Source organism: Geospiza fortis, unplaced genomic scaffold (assembly GCF_000277835.1).
Source record: "Geospiza fortis unplaced genomic scaffold, GeoFor_1.0 scaffold636, whole genome shotgun sequence".
Lineage (NCBI taxonomy): Eukaryota > Metazoa > Chordata > Aves > Passeriformes > Thraupidae > Geospiza > Geospiza fortis.
In genome coordinates, this window is record NW_005054435.1 from 115,731 (window position 1) to 133,816 (window position 18,086).

Sequence of the window (18,086 nt, forward strand, 5' to 3'; positions counted from 1 at the left end):
CTCCAGGAGTTCTGCTTCCTTCCTGGAATTACACCAGGGCTGTTGTTCCTGCAGTGAGCTGGGAAGGCCTGAAACAGAAACAATCATTTGACAAAACAGAATCTGAAACTACAAATAAGAAATCATAATCAGTATTCTGCCTTTTGACACAGGATGCACAATCATGTCTATATAGAGTAGAAGTATATCCATACGTAGCAAGGGCCTTTTAAGGTGGAAATCTTTCTCTCCCACACATACACACAATCATTCAACTACCAATAAAGGCTAACATTTAGCTGGCCCAGCCCCCAGTCCATATCTTAGAAGGAAATGTTTACAGATTTCTGTAATTTATCTGTGTTCGGGAGCACTACAATTGATCATCCAAGCAGCACCATCCGATGGGATCCAGCAGCACTCACAAGAAGCTCCCTAAATGAAAATCTGCCTGACCTTTACCAAGCCCCAAATGTGGTGAAATGGATGTTACACCTCTCGTGCTATTTGAGGCAGAGCCAGGCTGCCACAAACAGTGAGCTGCATGCCTGAAAAGCAAGCGATATTGAGGTTTCTTCAGCACACTGACAGATTCATTCCTTCTGCTGCTTCTTCCAACCTTTATTTCTAGGGAGTTCCAAAGTTTCAGAATAGCCAGGGCTGCTTTTGATCTCAAAAACCTCCCTAGTACTTGATATTAATACTTTACTGAGGACACCTACCACTTCCCTCATTTGAAAAAGTGCTTTGCTATCTTCTAGCAGATAGAAACTCTAAATAATTGCAGCCTTGCTGTGCAGAGAAGATTTCTCCTTAAATTAATAGTACTCAGTATGGTCCAGAGTACTGAAAGAAGGTGCTAAAGAGTGCACCAGGTGTCATAAGAGCAGTAAATAATCTTAACTGTGCCACAGGAATTAATAGCTTAGAAAAAGGACCTACACTGACATATATTGTAGGTTGTGTAAGTGAGAACAACATTTTCCAGTTGGAAATAGTTTATTTTTAAATAGGTAGGGAATATTGTATAGGTCCACTACCCTTTTTTGTTGGATCACCAGAATAGGCCCAGAATATTTCAATTAATCCATTATATATAAGGATGATGATCCTCTCAGGAATTCTTCGAATGTGTATTTCAAATATTCATTTCCCTCCCTCTGATCCTTATCCAGTACTTCTCTATTCCTTAGAGAGTGAATGATTTGGGACAGGAACCACATGTAAGGATGGTGCCTAAAACAGTTGCAGGAGTGGCTACAGAGCCAAAAATGGGCCACTCCTGTGGTGTCATGCAAAGTCAGTTTTCTCACAGACATGTGAAATATGAAGAAGTATTGTCTCAAAAGTCTCAGCAGCATTTCTCTGGAAACCCTGTAACAGAAATCTGTCTTTGAAAGCACGCTGATGTTAAGAAAGATACAATTCCACATTTTAGCTTAGTAGTGGGGTCATAGCTCTACCAGAGTAATGCAATTTCCTTCTTACTGCATTGCTAAGTTGAAAAATTCTGAAAGATACAAGATGCTTCTATTTAAGACATCTACATTCTGGGAAAATTCTTCTATTTAAATGGACCTGCTAGAAGGTGCCACAATTAATTTGGGTGCAGAAATACTGTGCAGAAATTGCTTTTGCAACTCTATTTACAATGGCTGTGCTTACAGCAGCTTAATTTCTTGAATTGTTTTTGTATGTGCAGATCCTCCAGTGGAATAAATGAAACCTTGAATGCTGAAAGAGAAAATGGGAAACACGAGAACATAAAAATTGAGGACTATGGGGAGAACACCACACTGCAAATGAACACAGAGCAAGAGATACCCCACGAAGATTTATGCATCACAGAGATTTACAGTGGGACTCACCACGGAGCAGCAGAAAGCAACACACACTTTACTGAAACAAAACAAGAGACCACACAAAGCCACAGAATTCCTCCTAAAGTGATAGCCACCCCTAAAGTGATCGTGACAGACGAGGCTGGTGTCAGAGGGGTGGCAGAAGAAGAAGGGCCAGGTGCCATGGTTGAGCTGCAAGTGTCCCTCTCAAATGACGGCCACAAGGCCACCAGTACTCCTGCTGTGACTCTCCTGGGGGCAGAGAAGTTCCCCCCTTCAGGCAGAGGCCCCAGTGCACAGCAGGGCGGGAGCAGCCCCCTCATCGCAGTTCCCCTGGCTGTGAAGGAGGGCAACATCCAGTGGTCAAACAAAGTAGTCCACTTTTCCAGCAGCAAGGAGGTCAAGAGGATCCAAAGTGCAGCTCCATCTATCCCCAGGGTGGAGGTGATCCTGGACTGCTCAGACAGGGAGAAGGAAGCACCCAGGTCTCCGTCTGAAAGGGGGTGTGTTGATTCTCAAGTGGAAGGAGGGCAGTCAGAAGCACCTCCTTCCCTCCTCTCCTTTGCAATCTCAGCAGAAGCCGCAGTGCAGGGAGAAGACAGCAAGCACTCGGAAAAGGAACACAGACCTCTCAAGCACAGGGCAAGGCACGCAAGTGAGTATGTCCCATCTAATATTTGCACTGCCTGGAGGCATCCTTTGTAGATTTGGATAAAATCTCAGGTTTTAGAATGCATTAGGAAAAAAAATGTTTAGAGATTTTTTTTTCTGCAGTTTTTTAACTTTCCCTCTCTCTTTTTCTTTTAAATGATGTTTCTGTTCTTGCTTTATGTATTTTTTCAGGGTAATACAATGCTCCTGGTGATGAGCCAAGAGTGCACCCATGCCTTAACTGCGCTGAATAACTTTGCTTAGTAGACTTCCACTTTGAAATTAACTCATGACTTTGTCCAACTAAAAATACTTACATCTCCTGAAAGGGCTGAACTCTGTTGGTCTTCTAACTCATATTCAGTGGCAATCTGTAAAATATTAACAAAAAGAGCAAGTTGCTTGCACATGTCTAAGTGAATCCTGTGGCTTTCTCCTTTTATAGCAAAAGCTTTGCGTTGTCATTTGCATCATCTAAAACCAAAGCCATGCCACTGCTTTGAAAAGTTAATAAAAAAGTCTAGCAGCAAAGCTTGATGTTGTCTGCAGAAGAGATTTTGACGGACACCAGCATGTGTATAACTGTTACATGATCCTTTTGGTTTTGTCAGCCTTCTCTAGACTGTAAAGTGAACATGTTATTTGTCCTCACTCCCAGACCCAGAGGTCAGCTTCAAAATGTGTCCAAGAAGTTTACATGGAAGCAAACTTGCCACTGGAGGCAATATTGATTAACTGGGTGTAGAGGTGTATTATTTATTAATTAATCTATTTATTTCTTTGTTATTTTATTCATCTGAGAGCTTTCTATTGGTTGCTTGCTCCTTCCCAGCAATGTGAAGAATCCTGTCTGGGGATTTAGTAGCAGTATGTCAAAGGTGCTTGAATGTGTGCAGTGAGATACTGTAGCAACAAACTATTTCATATGCAGTGTTGGAACTCCTCTGCTAACCCACTGCTAATTCCACTAGAAGCATATTTTTAGCATGATAACCATTTGTGTCTCATTGGCAAGTGGATTAGGCAGTTACTTATGCCTAAGTGTCTGTATGCAACCCACATATTTAGGGCATATTAAATGAAGTATAAAAGAAAAGTGCACATGCTTCACATTTTGGCTGCAAAGTCAGAACTAACTGTGGGACTGTACCTGCATTTCTTAGGGAATTACTTGCAGTGCCTGTCTTAAAAGGAAAACGTACAAAGAATGAACTACTTTTTACATTATAAACTCTTCTTTCAAGAAATCCTGTCCTTTTTCCATGTCAACTATGACAATCTCAGTTTCTAATAAACTAGTGGCAGGTCATTATGCTTAGGAACAACTGATTTACTACGATTTTTAATTATTATTATTATTATTACTACTACTAACCTGTCTACACATTAGAAAAGACAAATTGCCCAGCCTAGAGAAGGCTCTGTGTGCAGCAAGCACTATGCATGTTTTCTGCAAAAAGAGAAGTTATTATGCATTTAAGTCTGAACTAGAGGAGAACTTTTATTATGATCTCTTTAGCAGAAATTTTCTATTATAATATTATATTAATCTGAATATATTATTATATATAATAATATAATAATTATTATAGTAATATATTGATATTAATATATTAATAATATTATTAATAATAGTAATTGTAATAATATATTATAATAATCTGAATAATATTATTCAGATTATATTTACCTGAATAGGAAGCATTCCAACACTAAAACCCATAGTTTTGGAAAATACCTTCAGTGACTCTTGTAAGTAATTGGATTGTCACAGGACTGAGCAACAGATTTTGTGATCCCGCTCTCCAACAATAAAATATTACAAATTGCTGGTTTGGGTGCCATGCTCTTTTCTCTTTTATAGATTCTTGTGAGGACCATTGGTCCAGTTATGCAGTCATCTGGCATAATGGCAAAACTCCAATTGTCTTTAATAGGAGAAGTATCAGACTCCATCTACTGACATGGCTAAAAGGATCATGACTAGAAAACACAGGGCATGGCTTTCTTTAAAAAGTTTGTTTTATTTATGCCAGAAAAAGATACTAAATAACTTACTTTTATCAGAGGCATGTTTTTTCCTTGTGACTATAGATTTAGTCAGGAATAGCTTTAAATTCCAGGTTTTTGAAGGGAGGAGCTATTGAGGCTGTAATTGATGAGGTTCAGTGGTAGAGTACAAGGAAGAGAAAGCAGCAGGGACACCACCTGACTACCATTGCCCCATGAGGGACACGCTTCATGTCCCATTACAAGGAAGCAGTCACACTGATGTCCAGTGCATCCATCAGCCTTGCAGCTGCTTCTGTTCCTCTTTCACATGACCTGAAGAAAACCAGTAGTTTATGCTTTCGAAAATACTGTCATTGTTACTCCAGTGAATAACCTTGAGAAGTTAGTTGAGTCTCCTTGGTTCTGTTCTTAAATGTGGATTTACTCTTGCCACATTTCCAAAATAAATATTCTGTATATGTCATATCTTACAGAACTTATATTTCAGGCAAATAATGCTTGTTTAAAGACTGAAACCTGCTTTCATTGCAGACCATGGGCAAACTCCCACATCTACCAAGGGGCTGAAAGCTAATGCTAATATTTTCTGTCTATGCCCTTCTGGATGTATACGTGCTTTTAAACAGCTAATACACAGTAGCATACTGACTTTTAGCAAGTTTGCAATTTACAGGAGTAAAAGAAGCACTTAAATGGCAGAAGCTGCTGCCACTGTCAGGCAGAATCTGCTCAGTTTCATTTGGTCTTAGACATTAAGGAGTCATGGGCCTGCCTGGCTGGGAATGGCTGCTGTAAGCCTAGGAACTTGTAGTCAAATACGTGGAAAATACCAGACCAGAAGCTGGATAAATGAGAAAATATCACCTGCCTGTTGGTGCTGGGAATAAAAATTAAGAATGTTAGAAATAAAGATGTGTGTAATGTTCCTGTTGAGCTAAGAGAGTTCTAATGAAAGCAATGTAGTCTTTGAACTTGCATGGGTGTGTCTCCAAGGCACATTGGGTATGGCATTTATAACCCATCTGATATTGTGACAAAAACTCAAGTATAATGAACTTTCCATACAAAAGAAATGTTTTCATATTTAATAAATTTCAGTACAGAAAAATGCACTTGTAAATCTCCTTGCAGTTTGGTGGGCTGCATGAATTAATTGTGCACTCTGATTCCTTCCCCAGGGCTCCGACGAAGTGAGAGCCTGTCGGAGAAGCAGGTGAAAGAAGCCAAATCTAAATGTAAAAGCATTGCACTGCTGCTGACAGCAGCTCCCAACCCCAATTCCAAGGGGGTGTTGATGTTCAAGAAGCGCCGCCAAAGGGCGAGGAAATACACTTTAGTCAGCTACGGGACTGGGGAGTTAGAACGTGACGAGGACGAGGAGGAAGAGGGTGAAGGTGAAGAGGGGGACAAGGAAAACACTTTTGAAGTGAGTTTGCTTGCAACAAGTGAGTCAGAAATAGATGAAGATTTTTTCTCTGACATTGACAAGGACGGCAAGATCGTGACATTTGACTGGGACAGTGGTCTGCTTGAGGTGGAAAAGAAGACAAAAAGTGGAGAGGAGATGCAGACGCTTGCAGACAGCACAGGGAAAGGGGCCCTCATGTTTGCCAAGAGGCGGCAGAGGATGGATCAGATTACGGCGGAGCAAGAGGAGATGAAGGCAAGCACAGTGCAGACAGAGGAGCACAGGGAAAGCACCGTGACAGAGAACTTCCAGAAAGTGAGCTCTTCCATCTATCAATCAAAAGAGGAGGAAATGTCAAGACAGCAGAGCTGCGTGAGCAAAAGCTACACAGACATGAGCCAGAATCACAGCAAAGTTGTACAACAAAATGGCTTTGGCTTAGCACCTGGCACAAACCTCTCTTTTCAGTCCTCTGGAACTCAAAAGGCAGCATCTTTGAATAAAACAGCAAAACCCTTCCCTTCTGGAGTTCAAAACCGAGCAGCTGCACCATTTTCACCTGTAAGAAATGTCACCAGTCCCCTTTCAGATGCAGCAGCACCACCTCCTTACTGCTCTGTCAGCCCACCAGCTGAGGCTTTCTACAGACCAGTCTCAGCTCCTGTGGCCAGCAAGGCTGCCCCGCCCGCCTGGGCAGCCACGGAGCCCACGGAACACATCGCGTCCAGGGATGAAAGGATTGCTGTGCCAGCCAAAAGAACTGGGATACTGCAGGAGGCAAAGAGAAGAAGCACTTCCAAACCTATGTTCAATTTCAAAGACGCGCCCAAAGTAAGTCCTAATCCTGCCCTGTTGTCCCTTGTACACAATGCAGAGGGCAAAAAAGGGACCGGAGCTGGTTTTGAGTCAGGACCCGAAGAAGACTACCTCAGTTTGGGAGCAGAAGCTTGCAATTTCATGCAGACTCAAGCATCTAAACAAAAGGCCCCTCCTCCTGTTGCTCCAAAGCCTTTACTCAAGGTGTCTCCTTCTGCTAGTTCTCCAGTTTCACCGGTTTGGTCACCTTCAGCTGCAGCTTCCAACAAGCCTCCTTCTTTCCCAGCACCAGCCTCACCTCAGGCAGCATATCCTGCACCACCCAAATCTCCACAGTATCCTCATTCTCCTGTCCATCCCCCAAGCACTCTCGACCTTGCTGGTCCTTTCAAAGGGCCTCAGGCCAGCCTGGCGAGTCCAAACCTTGCCCCCAAGGCAACACCAGTCACCCCAAGCTCTGGGGAAACAAAGCCTCCCTTCGAGATGCCACCAGCTATGAGTGGGAAAGGAGCACAGCTATTTGCCAGGAGGCATTCCCGAATGGAGAAGTATGTGGTAGATTCAGAGACTGTGCAGGCAAACATGGCACGAGCAGCATCTCCAACTCCATCTTTACCAGCTTCTTGGAAATATTCATCTAACGTCCGAGCACCTCCACCCGTCGCTTATAATCCCATCCACTGCCCGTCTTACCCTCCTGCTGCTACCAAGCCTTCCTCTAAGGCCCCTGCTGCTACCAAAAACACAAAAAGAAAACCTAAGAAAGGTCTCAATGCTTTGGATATCATGAAACATCAACCTTATCAACTTGATCCATCTTTATTTACTTTCCAGCCTCCTAAGGAAAGCCTTGCCCTGAAGCAGACATCGAAGCTGTCCCCCTCAAAGCAAACACTGCCTTTACCCACCTACCTTCCACCTGGTGCTGGCTCTCCCACGAGGGCCCGGCCCTCCTCGGTGTACTCCGTGCCAGCCTACGGGTCCCAGCCTTTGTTCCCGTCCAACGCCTCTCTCACAGGGAATGAATCATATTCACCCACGAGCTACTCTGCCTTTTCTAAGCCTGAAACCACCACGTCCTCTTTGTTTACTGCTCCGAGGCCAAAATTTTCAGCCAAGAAAGCTGGTGTCACTGCACAGGTGTGGAAGCCATCGGTTATTCGAGAGTAAACCTGGTTTCTAAGCAGAAACTTAGTGTCCGTTTTGCTTGCAGTCACTGGTTTGCAGTGGTCACCTGGCACACAGATTGTGCCAGTGGTATTCCTTAGCTTACTTAAGAATGTCAGATGTATCACCTCAAATCTGGGTCCAAAATATTTGAACTTTTTAAAGGAATCAAAATAGATCTAAAATTTTTAGCACATTTATGCATTTTATCAGGTGCTTCATAGAGATGACACCCTGAAATGGAGAGGTGCCATTGCATGAAGTGAGCAGGACACTAGGTTTTTGCTTTAGGACTACAACAACAGAAACAGTGAACAATATTCCTGGTATGTCAAATTAACAGAGAACAGCTTTCTTCCTGTCCCTCTCCCCAACTGTGTTCTAATGACCTAGGGATTAGAGGACTTTGGTGTTATTTTTTTTTAAAGAAGTGCCTTATTAACTAATAGTAATATGTATTATTGACACAGCATAAAATAGATACAGTGTTAGACTCTGACTGATCACTAGCAGAACACAACTGGATAGACCTTTGGCCTGCACAGAGCCTCATGGAATTCACTCAGAATCTGTCCTGGCTCGAAGGTCCTTCCACAGCAATCTGATTGATCAGCCAGGGGCTTAGCTAGTAAGCTATGTGGATCAGCTGTGATCCAAAATCATGAATTGCCTCTGTGATTTCACAGAGAACGTGCTATAAGAGATGCTGGAGTGTTATGAAGACTAAAAAGAGGTGGAAAGACAGCTGGACAAATTGCTTAAAATTTCCCATTTTGGGGAAATTTCACATCCTACATGCAGGCATAATTTTAGCCAGAGTTTGCCTTGAACTCAACAAGTATGAGAGAAGCCTGTAAATCAAAATTATTGAGCAGTCAGAGAGGTGAGCTGCGTTTTGCAGCTGCAATGTAATGAGCCAGTTTCTTGTGAAAGCACAGTGACTGAAGACTGGAGGGCTGCCTATAGTGTAGAGTGCTGATTCTTGCTCCCAGAGTACTCTGTGCCACAGAAATTACCTGTAAATCATGATTATGACCATGTCTTCCTACTGGCCTCTTGTACACATTTAATTTTCTTCTCTTGGGCCTCCACAGTGCTTCTTCACACTTTAAATCTTTTTACTCTGGTCTTTTATCTTTTACTTGTCATATTGGGGACTAAGGATTGAAATACTGCTACTAAGAGCCTGTGATCTTGAAATGTACTGTATAATCCTGCAGTAAATCTAGAGCAAATATCTGAGTAGTTTAGCATGGCTTTCATCAGCATCAGTGGTGCTAGGGCTAAAACAAGGTGCTGTTTCTCACAACTGAGGGAATCAAAATCCATCCCAGGTGGGAAGCTAAAGATTAAAGCATAACTCTGTGAATAAAGGTGGCAGAATTTGTTGGCATATTTGTTTAAACTATCATTCAGCTAGTTACAGACCAGATTATGGACCTTGTATATCGTAGCAGGGTTTGAAGAACCATCTATCTCAATGAAGAAAACATTCCTAAGTATGAACAAAATCTCTGTAGTTTGGTCCCATTATGGTAACTCAAACTGCAGTCAAAGATGAGAAGAATGCATTTGGTTGCACATGAAGAAAGTAGGCTGAATTCAAACTCTAATCAAACAAATAAAATACAGTCCTATGAATTTTGGACCTCCGAAATTCTACTCTCCCCTTTAAATTTTAGATTGGGATAATGACTGCTTTAGAAGAAAATTACCAAGGGGCCCATCTCCCCCTTAAAATTCAGAAAAATTATAGGATATTCAGAGGGGGAAAAAATTTGAAAACTCAAGAAATTGTTATACTGTATTTACCTGGAAATAGAAAGTAGCAATATTTTAGTCCTTTGGAGATCTCCCTTCTACCTGTTTTCCACTGTCAATACCTGTACTTTTCTTCTATCATTAAACTTGTCCCTTTCCTCTCTGCCTGTTTGTGGCTTTTTTCTTTGGTTTGGCTGCTTTTTTTTTGTTTCACTTCCATGTACAGACTGACAGTTTACTTTTTGGGGAAGTCTATTTCCTATGCTAGTCTCTTAATACAAAAGCTCCTCCCTCTCCTTCCCCACCTCTTTCCTCTTCTCTTTGCTCCCTCCTTTTTCCCCCTCTTTCCAAGATCAATCTGGAGTAGCACACACTATTTTAGGTAGACTTTAAGACACCAGGATATACTTAGAATAAAGATCCCCTGCCAAAGGTAAGTAATGCTATGAAGAGACACAGAAATCCAATCAGCCTCATACTGCCTTCCATGTTTTTGCTAAGTCTCCTCCTGTAAAGCACATCTGTAAATTATAATCATACTTCTGTACTTGTTCACTCCACCACCAAAAGAGTATTTCCCTAAGGAGGAGATTTATAGCAGCTTTGTTCTTCCTCCACAAGTGTTGGTATTGATGCCTGTGGCTCCGAGACACAGGAGCTTTGAAAGTGCATCTATGCTGAAAAGCTGAATTTTGATCACATTTGCATTCAAATACAAGCATTTTATATGGCCTAGAACAATGACAGAAGGATTTTTAAACCACCAGTAACAGTTAAAAACAAAAGTGTCAATGACTTTAGTGCTCATAACTCAGTTTGGATCTTTCGAAAATCTCATGCAAAGCCCAGCTCTGAATTCAATTTCTTATATACACATCATCCTACACACATGGGACTTGCATCCAACTTGGCTTCAAGGCTCTTTTTACTAATCAGGTAAGTCTTTAATTCTTATTACTATTTCAAAAGACTGCTCTGCCTACAGGTTTTTCCAAGATGTAATCTCTCGTGAAGCAGATATTTAGAGGAAAGCTGAGCTGCTCATTATCATGGGTCTAGATGAAAAGCTAAAGTCAAATGTAGTTGAAATGTCAAGAAAATTATTTGTGTAGAGGAGCCATCAGAAATTTCATTTGGAAAGGGCATTGAGCTTTTGTAGATGGTTTTCTGAAAAAGCTATTAGAATTATTTTATATAGTATGGCCAGCCTGCCAAGATGCAATTGTCATCTTTGCTATGGAAGCATATTTGACAGTGAATTTTAAGCCATGTCCAATAGCAATACTTCCAGTATGTTCACATTAAAGGAGGAGTTTACATGTTTTATGACTATTTTAACACATTTAATTAGCACAGACTGGAAGTATTATAATGCACCAGTTTTGATCTCACATTCTAGACAGCCTTTTCATAAAAACAGCTACCTCAATCAAGGGTTAACATATCTTCAATTTATGATTAAGTTATAAACATCCTGCTATATAACTGAATTGGAAAGTTTTGCTTTGGAGATGAATGGCTTTCAGACAAAAAATTAAAATTTCTGCTGCAAAAATAAAAGACAAAATTTAGTTCTTCGACTAGAACTAAAGAACTAAAGAAGAACTCTTCTTCTTAAGAACTGCTTAACTCCTCCTCCCTTCTCTAGAGGAACCACTCTTACCATGTTCCTGCTTGAGAAAAAAAAATATATTATGAAACAACCAGAAAGAGATTTCAATGAATTTTTCCTGTAGGAACATTTATAACATAAACATTACCATCTCTTACAAGCAAGCCTCATTCTTTTGCTTTCTTCTCCTAAGGAAGAAACAAAAAATAAGAGGTTGAGATACCAGCAAGCTCAAAAAAAAAAAAAGTAGGAAGTGTGGAGTTTGTGTGTGGTTCGGATAGAAAAATTAGTGCTAAGTGGCAAAGCATAAATTTTGAGAGAAAATATTACTGGGATTAGAGGGAGGCAAGCTGGGGGGACAAAACTCCATAGAAAAAGAGTGACTACACAAGATAAAATACCTGTCAGAGGATTTTGAAATAATGAAGGTAAAAGAGCAGCAAGAGGGCCTCATTTATTCTGCGTATAGAGACAGCTGACTATTTCCAGACATTTCCTGAAATTTTTTTGTTGAACTCTGAGAAAAGATGACAAGCAGTTATAAAGAAAACTTCACACCTGATGATGGGATCTGGGAGGAGCATTGCTTATCAAGTATCCAGGAGGAGAGCTTAGCAAAGGACCAGCCTGGCCCTGGTGTGCTGCTCCAGCTGTTCTGGAGTGGGGAATGCTCTGTACACTGTGAGGCAGGGGAACAGCAGGGAAATGACAACAACTAACACTGTGCAAAATGTTTCTCCTCTCTTTTTTCCAGGATCCTTTTCCAGATTTGCTAGCTTTAAAATTCCAAACCCTTTGGTTCTAAAAAGGTTCCCTCTTCCAGTCTTACCTTTTTACATGATGCAACTTTCTGTACCTGAAGTCAAACAGCTGGGATTGCATTGATTGCTTTGGTGGTTTGGCACAGCAAGTGCAAATCTTAATTACACAGCTTGGCATAATGGTATTTGTAATGGCTCTGCTCAGCTTGGAATGGAAACACTATAAGATGAAGAAACTTGACAAGATCTTCAAAACCCTGTGGATTCACAAGCTCTGAATGAACTCACTGCTGGTAGATCTTTTGGGAAAATATGTGAGCCTGGTAATTTCATGGCAGTCTTGGTGCCCCCATCACAACTTCACAGTACCCAGTACAACAACTGGTCTTACTTTACAGCAGACATTACTTTTGCATGCCATTACATAAAGGAGAAGTTGGGATCACTCAAGAGTTATGTTCGACAAGTGGTTTTCAGGCTGGTTGCTTACTAAAGGAAGCCCTTCAGGTTTTCATCAAATGATTTAAAAAGTAGAAAAAATCCTGAAACTCTATGTTGAAATGATCTCTACAGATGCAGACTTGAACTCTTCCTTTATGAGCTAAGACAAACCATATGACAGTAATCCCATGGGTTTAATATTTGCTTCCTTAAGTAAGCCAGGGAAAGACTTTTTCTTTGTGTGCTGATCAAGTCTCCAGTTATCCTCTACATCATTTAAAGGAAAAACCTATTCCTCATTGTAATGATCTTGACAAACGTTTTAATTGCAGTGCATGTGAAACCTGCACAAACATCTGGGTTAATATAAGAACTGCACACTCCCTTAGGCTGAGAAAACTCAGCTATGAGAGAAATAACTTCCTGAATTTACAGCTTAACTATCTGGATGAAGGCTTCCTTTGTGGGGAATTAATGTAAAACCAGCATTTTCATACAAGAATCCTCATTCTTTTGTACATTTTAAAGACAGAAATCTTAAACCAGAGACTCCCCTCATAACTCCAGGCAATTCAAAGATAAGATGCTATGAAAATAACCAGGTCATTTCTAAATAGGTGTCAAGATTGGACTCTTGAGCAGATAGAGTGTTTCTCTTGATGTTTCCATCTAGATCTGAAAGAGCAGATTGTAATGGTTTTAAGGAACAAACAACAAACAGAAGAAAAAGAGGAACATTACAGAAGTAAAATACATTCCCAATCATGGGAGCACATTGGATTACAAAGGGTGACATGGAGCACAACATTCAGTTTCAGTGTGACCTTTAACTGATTGAGAAGCAAAGAATTCAGCACATTTATAAGTAAAAGTTTCCATACAGTATAAACCTATGGATAAATATTTTCAATTTTTTAAAAGAAGGATTCTTTTTTCCTCAAAACCCACAAATAACTGCTAGTGATTTTTTGCTTTGATTTGTGAGAATGCTACTTCTCACAACCCCTCTATGCAGGTTGTTGTTGGCACATGGCTCTCTACTGCAAACAAAAGCAAAATATCTGGCATCTGGGTACACTTGGTTTTCTTCCTAGAGTACTGAAGTGGAACTGATGCAAGCACCTGACGCTGTGTATATAGAATTATGAGAAAAGCAATATTAAACACTGCTGTTTGGATTGCAAAGCGAGGCACTTGGAATTCTTGTTGCCTGTGTCAGCTTAATCCAATCTCCTTGGTTTGTGTGGCCAGAATATCTGCAATCATTGCAAGGATTCCCATCTGACAAACAGCTCTTTGCTGCTTTGTTTTGACATCATTCCGTGCTCAGCACCATTCCTTACTCAATGCACACTCTTCAAAGGGTGCCTTTCATTCTGAATTATTTTCTTACTGATTTCTGCTGTTAGCACCCAAATCATTCAGCAGCCAGGGTTCATCTTTGCACTGCTGCATTCTACGAATCAATAAATAATGCACAGGTTGAGCAGCACTGACACCAGGGCACTCTGTGGCCCTGGGTGTCCAGTTCAAGGCACTTCAAGGCATCTCCAGAGCCCAGCAGCACATGCAGCAGTTACTCTGTCAATGTGATCCTTAACATCCCTCTGTGAGTGTTAACAGCTGGCAGCCTCCAGTTGGAATTCCAGAAAGAGAACCCTCAGTGACCACCTATGAATTTCAACCCACAAAACCACCTTTTTTTACAATATACTCCTGTGTTAGAGAACCCTAATATTTCCTAGATGAATCCCTGAAATGGCACTGGTGGGAGAGAAATCCTGAAATTTAATCAAAATGCATCAGCACTGAGCAATGGTGCTTTCATTTCAGAGCTTTGGAACAGCTGACCTTCCAACTTCCCTTGCATTGCTTTGAGGAAGCTTTTTGAGACCTAAAATAGCCCCTGGAATACTATCATGGAGTACACTGTTACAGGGGGTCGAACAGCCAGATACTTGTAGGAATGAATGACTAAAACCCTCCTACCTTACAGGATTTGGGGCTGGAATAGGGGCCGTGCTCCTGTTGAGCCTGCATAAAGTTCTCAATGTGAATGTTCACACACAGGGACATTTACACTGAAATATGGGACAATTCAGACACAAAGTCAAACCAGTTCTAAAGCAGGCACGGGTACCACATCTCAAGGTAGAAAGGTCAGAAAATAGGGCCAAGTTTGCACTGGTAGCTGTGCAATATAAAATCCAGAAGGTGGCAGCAAATATTCTTCCTTACTAGAAAAAAAACAGTTTATTCCAAGGAAATTTGAGGTGCCTATGGCCAAAAGTGTCAGACATTTGCTTTCTGTAGGCCTAAATGTACTGTATTTAGAGAACTACATATGGATAAAGATTAAATGATAATGAAAAGCTGGCTTTCTTTCATTTGCACAGGTGCAAAGTGAGCTAACGAAATAATTTATGACAAGTTAGCAATAGTCTTTAGGTTTTTAAACACACAGGCATTTTGCAGTAGTGAAGGCCTAATTCTAATAATTCACTTTCCTCTTCTACCATTAATTGACAACTAAAAAGGACCTTATTTTTAAACTCAAAAATTTTCACAATTTCTGTCACAAAGCTTATATGAGTTGCCACAAAACTTACATGAGGTGGCTGACAGTAACTGCTTCCTTAGTTTGTATACAAATGATGAAAACAAGATTGTTCTCACCTGAAATAACACCACATTTAGAAACAATCTGAATTTAGAAAGATTAGATTCCAGTCCTGAAATTCACTACAAATTTTCAGAATCAAGTCCTGACAAGACAGCTTTGAGGAAGACAGGATCAGGCCTGAACTGTGTGATTTTAATCTATTCCTGATCTCAGTACAGCCACGCACAAGGTTTTAGTTGTTAGACAGGAGAGATTCCCTCCCCAGCCATTAACCAAATTTCTTCATTCCCATTTTAGTCTACTGTAAAATATTTCAAGAGTTTCAAATAAAAATTATTTTCCCATTTTATTTCAAAGCTTTTGGAAGCTGAATTGTAAAATAGCTGTAGCATTTACTGCAGAGCTGGCAGCATTTCTGAGAGAAATTATTTTTTCATTACATAAAGTTTAAATAATAAATGGTTTGGGACAAAAAATAAAGCTGTAATATTATTAACAGTATGTCTCCCATATTCAGCTCAGTTAAAAAAGCTGAAGTGCTTCTTTCATGTTAAAAAGAAGAAAATAAGAAAAGAATTGAAACGCATGAAAATTCAGTATTAATTATTTTGTCCTAGCATTTTCTCAGTGGTTTGGTCTCTAACTGGAGTGGCCATTGCAAGCCCATAGAAAGCCAAAGGAGAAATGCATCACTCTGGGCTTTTTATAAAGACAGAGCCACTTTTTGAGATAAAACAACTGTTTTATCTGCTTCCTCCTCCTTTGTCCCCTTTCTGTGTAAACAGCATCTAGGCACTATGGTTAGCTCAGCTTTTAATGTGCTTTGATATGGGATTAAGGACCAGGACCATAATGAAAAGACAAAAATAAAATTGCTTTAATGACTTAGATGCGAAGGTCCAACTTTTTCAAGTGACTTCACTAGGGAGGAGTTTATGTGGAGAGAGTTTCAGAGTCCAGCCCACTTTTGTGTCCTTGACTGGTAGAAAAGCAGTTGTGGTTTGTAAACCCACACACACACACCGAGTTTTCTCTTACTGAGATGTGCCACCTGAGACACAAAAACAGCTGCTCAAAATCATTTCACTAAGTAGTATTACATATTCTTATTTAGCCTGGAACAGGAAAAAGACCTTTCTGACTCCTGCCTTTAAAATTTGCACTATTTTATGAACCTAAGTACTGTTGTTTTTGTCTTGCAGCTTTTCATAATTAAGAAGAAAATTGAAATAGCTGTAAGTTCCAAATAACGCATTTTTCCAGACTATAGGTAAAGATATTAATAAATCAAAGGCAGACAGTCACACATATCCATCTTACATTAACTAGATCTGTACATGCATGCACCTAAGTACTGCTTTTACATTCATTTTCTTATACATGGAAATAGTTACTTTTGGAAGTAATAGTATATAAATTTTAATTTATATTAACATGTCTTATAATGATCAGAGATTCTTGCAGTGTCATGAATGTTTGCTTCAGTGAGCAGTTTATAACTAGTTTCCATTGTCAAAATCAGTGTTAATCTAAAACCTAAACAGTTTAATCTGTTTGCACAGACACCCAAAGCACTCAGCAGCTGACAGGATTCTTTGATTGCAAAGGACAGCTCTAAATGGCCCTTCTTCTTTACATTTAGGAGTAATTTTCCCTTCAATAACTATTGTAGAAAAAGGTTTTTCCTTATGAAAACATGCAGGAACTGGAAAAGAATAAATTAATCAGTGTAGAGGGTTCTAGTTTGTCTTGCTGCATAATACTGCAATATTCTAATAACTGTTTTACCACAAGATTATAGGAATCAAAAAGGTGATAAGTAATAATTCTGGTAGCATTTCACTTTTCTGTCCTCCCTTGATTTCTGAGGTGAAGAATGGAAAATCTCTACCCCTCTTCTTATGATTTTCTTATAGCTTAAGGGAGAAAGAAGGGAGAGTAATTATTCTTTAGTTACACTTCATGTTTTCCATTGTGTCTGGGGTTTGTGCATTGTTTCTAGCACATGCTTGTCAACAGATGTATCTCCAGAATTTAAATATAAAGGGGAAATATTAGGAAGTATTAGCATGTCTGGCTGCTGCTGTCCAGCAGATGAATGATGAATTCTAGTGATTGGAAGTTGCCTTAATTCCAGAATTTGTTGGCTTGAAGGGGCTGAACACCAAAATAGTGCGTTAGTTGGTTGGTTGGTTGGTTGGTTGGTTGGTTGGTTGGTTGGTTGGTTGGTTGGTTGGTTGGTTAGTTAGTTAGTTAGTTAGTTAGTTAGTTAGGATCCTCTTCCTCAAATTCCTTCAGGCCCTTATGGAATTGACAAAGTTCCTCCTATGTACTTCAGCCTTCTTCCAGGTAAAACATCTGGAATGCTGTTTACCCTCACAGGTTTTGTCCTCTCACAATCCAAGAAGATAAATATTAGTTAAACCCACACACTGTTCAGTCCTTACTTCAAGGAAGCAGAGACTATCCTTACTTTACCAAAGCTAGAGGAAACAGATGTGCATTTTCACATTTTGGAATTTCAAAGTTAAAACCCAGCCTGAGGTCTTTAGTCTAAATAAGTGTCCTCAGACCTTTTTCTAAAGACAAGCTATCAAGTGGGAAATGGAAGACCAGACCAGGACTTCTACATAAATAATACAATAGAATGATTCATTTTGATAAAAAAGTAGTAAAACACACTTAATAACTCACTATTCTCTGATTAAACTCTGTCAAAGAAAATTAGTTCCTGCTTTATAATTTATGGTTACACCAAAAAGATACTTCCATAACTTGATGAATTCTGGAGTTTTTCTCTGAACAGGACCGACTCAACAGTATTTTCATCTAAAGGTCTTGAAAAGACAGATATTTTATCCAACACTTGTTTAAACAGTATCATTTCTCTCTGCATCTCTGAAATCCTACAAAGTACTCACAGGGCTTTGAACAGATATTTCCATTGAAAAAGGGGAACTTTTGTGCTCTAGAACTCTCCTGACAGGAGCAAACACCAGCAGACTAATGAGGT

The 18,086-nt window shown here is 40.0% G+C and overlaps 1 protein-coding gene across 3 annotated transcripts in view; it reads left to right on the forward strand.

Annotated features, from left to right (window-relative positions):
- SYNPO2 (synaptopodin 2) overlaps nucleotides 1–18,086 on the forward strand; it is a 79,503-nt gene that overhangs the window by 55,526 nt on the left and 5,891 nt on the right. For 2 of the 3 annotated variants that reach the window (XM_031062001.1, XM_005427043.3), the window contains exons 3-4: nucleotides 1,682–2,475; nucleotides 5,663–7,848. In XM_031062001.1, coding sequence (XP_030917861.1) covers nucleotides 1,682–2,475; nucleotides 5,663–7,848 — 2,980 coding nt within the window. Of the gene's footprint in view, nucleotides 1–1,681; nucleotides 2,476–5,662; nucleotides 7,849–12,002; nucleotides 12,609–18,086 lie in introns of those variants that run through there. The other variant, XM_031062002.1, reaches the window with a different exon arrangement.